At 42.8% G+C, this 11,131-nt stretch overlaps 1 protein-coding gene across 2 annotated transcripts in view; it reads right to left on the bottom strand.

Annotated features, from left to right (window-relative positions):
- Positions 1-1,377: 1,377 nt before the first annotated feature.
- LOC118364286 (R-spondin-1-like) overlaps positions 1,378-11,131 on the bottom strand; it is a 38,472-nt gene continuing 28,718 nt past the window's right edge. For both annotated transcript variants that reach the window (XM_052489381.1, XM_052489383.1), the window contains exons 6-7: positions 9,686-9,892; positions 1,378-4,657 (exon numbers count right to left, since the gene is read on the bottom strand). In XM_052489381.1, the coding sequence (XP_052345341.1) occupies positions 4,398-4,657; positions 9,686-9,892 (467 nt within the window). In that variant the 3' untranslated portion in view covers positions 1,378-4,397. The remainder of the gene's footprint in view (positions 4,658-9,685; positions 9,893-11,131) is intronic.

The following is an 11,131-nucleotide window of genomic DNA, read 5'->3' as shown; positions in this document are numbered from 1 at the left end:
ATTGTCTCCATATGGCCATTCACAGCCATTTTATACAGCCTATGTTAACGGTCCAGCGCTGAATGTACTACCAACACAGCCCTCCATTGCCCAGCATGATTATACTCCATGTCAGGGATGGGCAACTTTGATGGGGTGGGGGCCACAAAAAAATCTGAACTTATCATGAGGGGTTGCATACCCACATCCATACCCACACATGCAGTCTGAGCCGGCCCTAGCCTTCTGGGGGTCATAAGTAAAATTTTGTTGGGGGTCTCCCTCTTGACAGCAGAAAAAACACTGTTTTAGCATTCATTTCCTGCAATTCTACACATTTAGCCTGGGCCGTAGAGAAAATGTTAGTTTTTAAGTAAGTTTGCTGCAATTCTACAAATGTAGCCATAGGGTGGAGAATATTTAGCAATTTTATAACCAATTTCATGCAAATCTACTCATTTTGCCATGGGGCGGAGAGAAAAATGTGCCGTTTTACAGCTAATTTCCTGAAATTCTACACAATTTGCCATAGGGTGGAGAGAAATGTTTGCAGTCTTTAATATATCTGAGTGAAAGTGACTAAGAAAATCTATGGGGACCCCCGATTGGTAAATCCACCATGATTATTACAAGTTTAGATAGCTGTCTAGACTAACTTACAAATCTAAAACATTTTAGCTAACAGACTAATTGAGTGACTGTCAGTGATTGACATAACAAGAGAAAACATTCTGATGCACAAACACATTTCGGAATTGCACCTTGTGTATTCAACTATTCTAACTCTCAACAGTAAATTGAGACTCGACTTGACTTCCCATAATACATTTTGGGAAATTGATCCCCAGGCCGTGAGCTGCCAGTTTCACATCTCTGCTCTGTTGTTCTACTCTTATTGTGCCACTGAATGAGATCAACATTATAATAGAGACATAATAGAGCGGTTGGAGAGATTGACTGAGGGGACTGCGCAATGTTGTCAGATTTATGTCATTTTAATTTGGGCTTGTGCATCGTGGTTCAGTTTTTATGGAGACATTACATGAGATTTGTGCACTTCCTTCAGCAATGACAAACAGATGCCGTGAATGTGCTGTCATTATAAATTTAAAGAGCCTGTGAAAGGCAGTCTTAATATGTGTGTCAATTATTATGGTGACTGTATACTTACTGGTATAGTATACAAATACAGATCATTGGTATAAATGTAGGCTACTGTACTGTATATGTATGGCATATACAGGCCAACTACTGTATGTGTGAAAAGTAAAATCCATTGAGAGACCACGGAGAACAAAAAGGAAATGGAAACATGGAAATACTAATAATAACATTTGATTGCACAGGAAGAGACCGACTACTGTAAAATATACAATGATCATGCTAGTGTGTCTGCCATGTTTACTAAATCTGAAGTTTATTCAAGCTTTCACAGAAGTAATCAGATATATCATAATGATACTAATAGTCGTTATGATCAATGATATACTGATGTCGACATTTTCAGTACCACTATCCACAATATGAACGCGTTTTTAACGTATACCTTCTCATGAAGCTAATATTTTTGTGTAAAGCAAATAGACCCAGGGAAAGCTAAACAAAATGTGAAAATGATTGCGCAAAGATTAGTGTCAAACGGTACAAAAGCTTTAGTTGATCTGTCGTATCAGGCTGACAGTAGTTGTATAATGCAATGATTATTTCCAATGACAGAGCTGTATATAGCACAGAACACAAAAGGCTGTGCAATATGTTGGACCCTGTTGCAAAAACACATGATTACTGAGCAGCTGTAGATGGTTTACATGTAACCAGAGGCATATGATTATGGAAATATTGATGCGTTGATATATTACTGTGCCTTTACAATGGTCTCTCTCATCATATAAACTCAGCAAAAAAAGAAACGTCCTCTCACTGTCAACTGCGTTTATTTTCAGCAAACTTAATATGTAAATATTTGTATGAACATAACAAGATTCAACAGCTGAGACATGAACTGAACATGTAACACAGGTGTGAGTAATATAAATTGAATAATGTGTCCCTGAACAAAGGGGGCGGGGATCAAAATCAAAAGTAACAGTCAGTATCTGGTGTGGCCACCAGCTGCATTAAGTAGTGCAGTACATCTCCTCCTTATGGACTGCACCAGATTTGCCAGTTCTTGCTGTGAGATGTTACCCCACTCTTCCACCAAGGCACCTGCAAGTTCCCGGACATTTATGGGGGGAATGGTCCTAGCCCTCACCCTGTGATCCAACAGGTCCAAGACATGCTCAATGGGATTGAGATCCGGACTCTTTGCTGGCCATGGCAGAACACAGACATTCCTGTCTTGCAGGAAATCATGCACAAGACGAGCAGTATAGCAGGTGGCATCGTCATGCTGGAGGGTCATGTCAGGATGAGCCTGCAGGAAGGGTACCACATGAGGGAGGAAGATGTCTTCCCTGTAACGCACAGCGTTGAGATTGCCTGCACTGACAACAAGCTCAGTCCGATGATGCTGTGACACACCGCCCAAGACCATGATGGATCCTCCACCTCCAAATCAATCCCGCTCCAGAGTGCAGGCCTCGGTGTAACGCTCATTCCTTCAACAATAAATGTGAATCGGACCCTCACCCCGGGTGAGACAAAACCACAACTCGTCAGAGAAGAGCACTTTTTGCCAGTCCTGTCTGGTACAGCAACGGTGGGTTTGTGCCCATAGGCGACGTTGTTGCCGGTGATGTCTGGTGAGGACCTGCCTTACAACAGGCCTACAAGCCCTCAGTCCAACCTCTCTCAGCCTATTGCGGACAGTCTGAGCACTAATGGAGGGACTGTGCGACCCTGGTGTAACTCGGGCAGTTGTTGTCATCCTGTACCTGTCCCGCAGGTGTGATGTTCGGATGTACCAATCATGTGCAGGTGTTGTTACACATGGTCTGCTACTGCCAAGACAATCAGATGTCCGTCCCGTCTCCATGTAGCGCTGGCTTAGGCGTCTCAGAGTACGGACATTGCAATTTATTGCCCTGGCCACATTTGCAGTCCTCATGCCTCCTTGCAGCATGCCTAAGGCACATTCACGCAGATGAACTGGGACCCTGGGCATCATTCTTTTGATGTTTGTCAGAGTCAGTAGAAAGGCCTCTTTAGTGTCCTAAGTTTTCATAACTAAGACCTTAATTGCCTAGTGTCTTAACAACCGTTCCACAGGTGCATGTTCATTAATTGTGTATGGTTCATTGAACAAGCATGGGAAACAGTGTTTAAACCCTTTACAATGAAGGTCTGTGAAGTTATTTGTATTTTTACGAATTATCTTTGAAAGACAGGGTCCTGAAAAAGGGACGTTTCTTTTTTTGCTGAGTTTATATAACATTTCCCATTCTACCAGATTGAAACGTACACACACACATTAAGCTTATGTGCAGAAACACATACAATATAGCCACACAAATATACATACACTTGTGTTACCACTACTTCACAAAAACATTTTGCTGAAATTCTGTAACATTACAGACTGGCACGAATGCACACACAGACACACGCACACATACTCACAACACACACATACACAACACACAGTTTTCAATCCTAAACCTTTTATGCTGAAGATAGCAAAACATTATTCTATTTGAAATTAAGAACTAAGCTATTATGTGGGTAACCTTTGTCTAACACCAGATCAGGATTTGAACTAAAGCTGTATAAATCTTCTCTATATTGTTGCTGGTTTGTTTTGGAGTAGATTCTCTACAAACCAAAAATGTCATTAAAATATGTTTTCCTTCAAAACCACACATTTGTTCCAGTGCCTTTATTTTATTTAATCATAAAATAGAATTAAAATAAAGAATCTTAATACTGTTCATTTTCTCTATATCAATTACAACAACATCTCCTTAGAAATATCTACTTGCTACCATTCACAAAACATGAGTCGTCAACAATGAAAAATTGATTTTGAAAAGCACATCAGGGATTCTAATGGATTGTAGAGATCCTTGATCATTGTGAAGACTCCATCTTGAAATTCTCATATTCATATTCAGTGTCTTCCACTGTTCAGCCACTGGGATCTCCATCTGCCAACTCCATGATAAACCTGGGAGCGGTGAAATGAAACATGTTGACCCTACTGCAAGGCTTACAGTGGAACCCTCCACATTGCACATTCACCCTCTTCCCTCCAAGTCTGATAAGTCCAAGTCTTGATCCTCATTTATTGCAGCAATCCTCCAGTTCTCTTAGAGCATCTTCTAGAATGCATAGCAGCATTAATCCTTTTCTTCATCAGTTTGATATTGTCTCCTCTGTCCACTGTCTGTCTCTTAATAATGGCCAATGCAGGTGGGTGTTGCCTAGTCGCCTTGTTTTTGTCCCTCCTTGTCCCCACTAAGTCCCAACGTGAGTAAGGCCTAGGCTACAGTGCTAGTAGGGGTAAGGCTGGGCGCGGAGGTGGCCTGGTTTTGGCCCTTTTTCCTCCTGCCGCCTCCCTTGCCACCCTCTCTTCCTCCTTTTCCTCCCTCTTTGCCCCCCTCTCTGCTTCCTTCTTTTCCTCCCTCTTTGCCACCCTTCTTGCCACCCTCTTTGCCACCCTCTTTGCCATGGCCTCGGACGTTTTCTTTGTCTCGCCTCTTCTGCTGGTCTCGTCGCTCGCCCTTATTCTTATTCCCATCTGGATAGAAAAACAGATTGAAATGCATTATAACACGACGACGACACCAAAATAACAGGGTAGTTGGGCTCAGCTTTTATAAATAGGGCTTTGATGGTGTGTGTTTTAAGTACAGTAGAGTCAGAATGAGCTTGGTAGACCTTGACATTAACCCATTAGCCCACATTCACAACAGTTCAATAAAAGGTGGCATTGTGTGGATACCCCGGTTCCTAGCTTTCCTATCAGGCCCTTTAAATACCGGCCAATTGCCACTAAGCCCCAGATATGCAGCTCAGGATCCAGAGCCTTTCATAAATGCCACCATGACGCAACACAGTGCTGCATTGGGCTTGACAGGAAACACACAGCAGTGCCATAACGACAGGCCGGAAAACAGTAATCAAGCCTTTGTGAGGAGTGTGACTCGGAGCCGGACACGTCTTAACACTCGCAGAGACAACGGCTGATGGAACATAATAGTTCATGTAAACAGTTGGGAGCCGGTCGAGGTGAGCTCCTTTCTTAACGTCTGCCTTCCCTCTCCACTCCACTCCACCTCCCCCGCACCCTCGTCTTCCCCTCCTCTATCTCTCACTCTCGCTGTAGGCTGTTGTCTGGACATCCACCTGGCACACAGTTTAAGTGTATAATTGCTCCCTAAATACAAACATCCATTAAGAGTTGCTTTCCAGGAACTCGGGATGGACAAACAGTTCAGGAGAGGATAAAATGGAGGAATGAAAGTAAATCAACACGGTTGAAGTGGAGTGCAAGAGTCCTTCATGTCCTGTACATACAGCTATAGATTGTTCAACATGCGAGCACTCATTGACATCCTCTTGACATTGTTGATGTAAATTAAGCTACGCCACTACACCGCTAAGCCACAATGAGGTTAACATGTTGGAGCTCTAATGACAGCGTGTGTGGGTGTATATCTGTGTGTGTGTATGGCTTGCTCGTGTGTTCGATCAGGCGTGGGTGTAAACAACCTTTCACACACATAAACGGGAATGGATGTTTGTGTCAGGTGTCAGACAGTGGTTGTTTATACTGGGCTGATGAGTACTCCCACGATGAGAGGAAACTGGGCAGTTAGGCTGAGGGATGTTTGCTATGAACTTGTGTGTTGAGTCTCCATGTTCCCTAGAAACAGAGACTCAAAACACTCACTAAGGGGGCTGGACAACATTCGCTAAGGCTAACTGTTTGACAACAGGAGGCTCATGGAGCATTCTTGTTTGTTTGCTTTAATAATATAATATTATATTTAAACAATAAGGCCAGAGGGGGTATGGTATATGGCCAATATACCACGGCTACGGGTTGTTCTTATGCACGACACAACACAGACTGCCTGGACACAGCCCTTCGCTGTGGTATATTGGCGATATACCACAAATCCAGAGGTGCCTTATTGCTATTAGAAACTGTCTACCGACGTAATTAGAGTAGTAAAAATACATGTTTTGTCATACCCGTGGTATACGGTCTGATATACCATGACTGTCAGCCAATGAGAATTTAGGGATAGAACAACAGTTGTATAATTAAGCAATAAGGCATGAGGGTGTGTGGTATATGGCCAATATACCACGGCTAAGGGCTGTTCTTATGCACAACGCAATGCATCGAGCCTTGAATGCTGATTGGCTGCCATGGTATATCAGACCGTATATTAGCCGTGGTAAATTGGCCATATACCACACCTCCTCGGACCTTATTGCTTAATTATATAACTGTTGTAATAGGCCTACGACTATTTTCTCCATTCTGCACCACGTGCTTTGTTAACTTGTTTTCTAAGTAATTTGTTTGTTATTTGAATGTATTTGAAAGTACGCAAAGACAAAAAGCCTTGATATTACTCAAATATGCTCCATCTCAGTATAAACCAATGAAAATCTCTATTTGGCAGTAGACCTGCAAACACTTACGTATTTAATGGCGCATATTTTGAATAAAGAGAACCCTGAAACTAAATGAGTTTCAATAAGCATTCCTATCATTTATTTAACAAGGACCTGGCAGGAGCACAGGTGTGCAGTTTCTTTCCCTTTGTTCGGTAGAAAACAGGCAGAGGCAGACCCAATACAGTAGTCCACTAACTAGAAGTAGTTGATGTTACTTTTCTTGAGACACGCGGGGCCAAAGTCATTAAAGCATCTGTCACTGTAGGGCCCTATTGGCCAGTTGGCTCCTGACATTGGGGGCTGTGTCACATTTCTTAGGGGAGTGTTGACAAGACTTGATTACTAGCTTTGTAAAGTATGCATGTGTTGCCTGCCTTGAGTAAATAAACAATTTCTGGGAGATTCATTTCTCCCGCTAATGAAAACAAAATGGATACCATTTGAATTTGGAAGACATTTGTTTCTGTTTAGAGTAATGTCCTATAGTCAGTGAACCTGGGGAGTTACAGTAAGGGCTGTTTGTGTGAGTGTGTACAGCAGGACCTGGGTTGATTCTCTCACTGTGTAAGGACTTAATTAGACCCGTGACAAGCCCACTAATGGATCGAGGGGGACTCCATCAATTTATAACAGCCATAATTGAAACTCCACTCCATCCAAGCTAAACAACTATGGCCTGACAAAGGCAATCACGCATTTAGCAAATTCTGTTTTCGTGCGGGCCCATTTGTAAAAAAGCTGCAGGAAGAAAAAGGGGAGAGCTTGGCCAAATCGACACAAAGCGTGAGATCTGCAGACCAGTAAATCACTGGTGTTATACAAGCACTGCCCCCTGTGTTTTTTTTACAGCGGCCCCGTCGGCCAAGTCTTGCAGATGGATTCGCGACCTCACTAATTTAGCACATGGCAAGTTTTTTTAAGCACATGAAAAAGGGCTCAGTCAAGGTCATGATACCCATCGCCTATGAATGAATTCACACGAGAACAACATTTATTTGTTATGCGCCTTGACAGGAGATCCTTACTCATTTTCACAACAGTGTATTCTGACACCAGAATAAGCAAAACAAGTTGAAGCTAATGCTTATCATCTCTCAATGTCAAGCTGTCAACATTTCACAACTGGAGTCACATCATACGTCTCAATCATACGTCTCAGACTCCTGAGTCCTGACACACCACAGTCTGTTGTTCCAACACGGCATCCCTTTCCCTCATTTTCCCTCCTTTCACAACACCACTCGCTAAGTTTAGAAATTTGGCATTCGGCACTACACATTTATGTGGTAGTTTATAATATTTCACTGTTAATTATTCTTCTCAATCCATGACGGAAATTCTTTCCAGGATGCAGGTGTCATGCAGTGTAAATTTGCCTCTAATTTCTCAAACAGTGCTGTCCTGGTCCTGTCCAGTGTGAAGCAAGCCCACTCCTCCCTGAAGAATTACAAGCAGGAGCTCGTATATATCCTCCCTCTAAGGATTTCTACATCTAATGTTGTATAATGTTATTTCTGTGTGCATTTTTACATATTCCATCTGTTATATATTGCTTAACTGACATGATTCTTCATTGATTCTTTACAATGGGTAAACTGACGTTTGTTGAAAGCTGTTAATCAAAATAGTAGCAGCCCTGAAATCCAATAAGTGTACCACCCGCTCATAAAGTTTGTGAATATTGCTTGTTTACTGCACACTAAGTCCTTGTAAAGAAATGGAAGCTTCCAACTTTGATTCAACATGTACATTAATTAGCTGCCAAATAAAATATTCACATGGATTAAAACCAGGAATTACAGTGGGAAAAGTAGGAGATTGAAACAGTGGCCAAATGGGCCCACTGCTGTCAGCCGATCCAAGCCCTACAAAACAACTCCTTTCGCTTCAAATCAACATTTACAAATCGACTCCAAACCTTTCTCTACCTTTTTATTGGGTCGATCACAAGGCTAAGCATCCCAGCCATGCTGGTCAATAAAGTTTTGACTGGTCCGTTTTATTTTATAAGGCAGAGTTCATTGAAACTTACTGACCGGGCCTCCCGAGTGGCGCAGCAGTGCGAGAGGCGTTACTACAGACCCGGGTTCATTCCCGGTCTGTGCCACAACTGGCTTTGGCTGGGAGTCCCATAGGACAGCACACAATTAGCCCAGCGTCGTCCGAGTTAGGGAAGGATTTGGCCGGGGGAGGGGGGGGGGGTTACTTGACTCATCACACACTATCGACTCCTTGTGGAGGGCCGGGTGCCTGCAGGCTGACCCCGGTCGCCAGTTGAACGGTGTTTCCTCTGACATATTGGTGCTGCTGGCTTCCGGGCTAAGCTGGCGGTGTTTAGGTTCGCGGTTAGGCAGGTCATGTTCCGGAGGACGCATGACTTCACCTTTGCCTCTCCCGAGCCCATTGGGAAGTTGCAGCAACGAGACAAGATCAAAATTGGGGAGAAAAGTACCAAAATAATACAAAATACAAAATGAATACAATAAAAACACTTACTGACAAAAGGAGAGGCCTTTTGGTTTCTCGACTACTTGAATAAACTCCATCTTATAAAACCAACTACTACTAGAAAAGTGTTATGGGCCAAAGAACAACAACGGAGTAGTACTAATTATAGCATGATTAAGCTGTTATCAAATTGAGTGTCACCGGGAAGATTTTTAGCTTAGCAACATTAGCCAGCTCTGAAACAAGATGGCAGATGAATGATAAGAGCAAGAGCAAACATGTCAGAGCCATGTAAACCTCACACCTCGTTGAGCTTCAAAACAAAAAGTCCAACTCCAGCTCTTATCATCGTCCAACACAGTCAGGCACCCTCCCGTCTACCTTGCCTGTTTGGCTCTTTAGGAGTGTTTGTTTACATGGTTCCCAGTCAGAGGCTCAGTGTCCTTACTGAACCAACACTTCTGACGTTCCAGGTCATGGTCATACATGGGGTTAGAGCTGGGAGTTTATGACTTCATCAGAAAAGGTGCTAATTGCAATATGATTGACTTTGTAGTTGTGTTGTTTTGTCATCTTTCATCTACTGTCTCATTCCTGTCTTTTATCCATCCATATATTAATGATCTGTTTCACTCTATTTCCTCTCGTTGCCACTCTCCTACTGTAGGTATGTGTTAGTCCTCACCTCCTTTTCCACATGGTGTCTTCTGCACTGTGCACTTCTGTCTCTCAGTCTGTGGAGCACATGGCTGGGGGGATGACGCAGATACTGTGTCAGTGCTGGAGGCATGAAGAAGCTCTTGCATTCTGGTCTGTGTGCCTTTCTTAAAGCCACACGTCTTGTTCTTCTTCATACAGGAACCCCATGGGCTCCATTCGCCCAGTTCACATTCTACAGGTGGGATAGAAAAGAGGACAGAAGTTAAATACAGTTTTACATGCACACACAGATCATATGCAACAAACCTCAAGTGAAACCCAGTAAGCTTTAGAGTCTAACAGGTCTTAAAGTGAGAAAATATTCACAGTGAGAAAATAATGCAGAGGAACTTATCTCACCCAAATCAGACATCACTAATTTGGCCTTGTCTTGCCCAAAGCCTCTATGTTACCAAGTCTGTCCAGTTTATCTAGAGACCTCAACTGTTTTATCACTAGTGACATGCTGTTGAGCTTTTTTATTTATTTTATTTCACCTTTATTTAACCAGGTAAGCTAGTTGAGAACAAGTTCTCATTTACAACTGCGATCTGGCCAAGATAGAGCAAAGCAGTGCGACACAAACAACAACACAGAGTTATACATTGAATAAACAAGCGTACAGTCAATAACACAATAGAAAAAAAGAATGTCTATATGCAGTGTGTGCAAATGGCATGAGGAGGTTGGTAATAAATAGGCCATAGTAGCGAAGTAATTACAATTTAGCAGATTAACACTGGAGTGATAAATGAGCAGATGATGATGTGCAAGTAGAGATACTGGTGTGCAAAGAGCAGAAAGTAAATAAAAACAATATGGGGATGAGGTAGGTAGATTGGGTGGGCTATTTACAGATGTACTATGTACAGCTGCAGCGATCGGTTAGCTGCTCAGATAGCTGATGTTTAAAGTTAGTGAGGGAAAAATAAGTCTCCAGCTTCAGCGATTTTTGCAATTCGTTCCAGTCACTGGCAGCAGAGAACTGGAAGGAAAGGAGGCCAAAGGAGTTGTTGGCTTTGGGGATGACCAGTGAGGTATATACCTGCTGGAGCGCGTGCTACAGTTGGGTGTTGTTATCGTGACCAGTGAGCTGAGATAAGGCAGAGCTTTACCTAGCATAGACTTATAGATGACCTGGAGCCAGTGGGTCTGGCGACGAATATGTAGCCATAACAAAATGGATGGCACTGTGATAGACTGCATCCAGTTTGATGAGTAGAGTATTGGAAGCTATTTTGGAGATGACATTGCCGAAGTCGAGGATCGGTAGGATAGTCAGTTTTACTAGGGTAAGTTTGGCGGCATGAGTGAAGGAGGCTTTGTTGTGAAATAGAAAGCCGATTCTAGATTTGATTTTGGATTGGAGATGTTTAATATGAGTCTGGAAGGAGAGTTTACAGTCTAGCCAGACACCTAGGTATTTGTAGTT

Source organism: Oncorhynchus keta, chromosome 31 (assembly GCF_023373465.1).
Source record: "Oncorhynchus keta strain PuntledgeMale-10-30-2019 chromosome 31, Oket_V2, whole genome shotgun sequence".
NCBI lineage: Eukaryota > Metazoa > Chordata > Actinopteri > Salmoniformes > Salmonidae > Oncorhynchus > Oncorhynchus keta.
The sequence above is the reverse complement of the archived record's forward strand: the minus strand, read 5'-3'. Positions and strand labels throughout refer to the sequence as shown.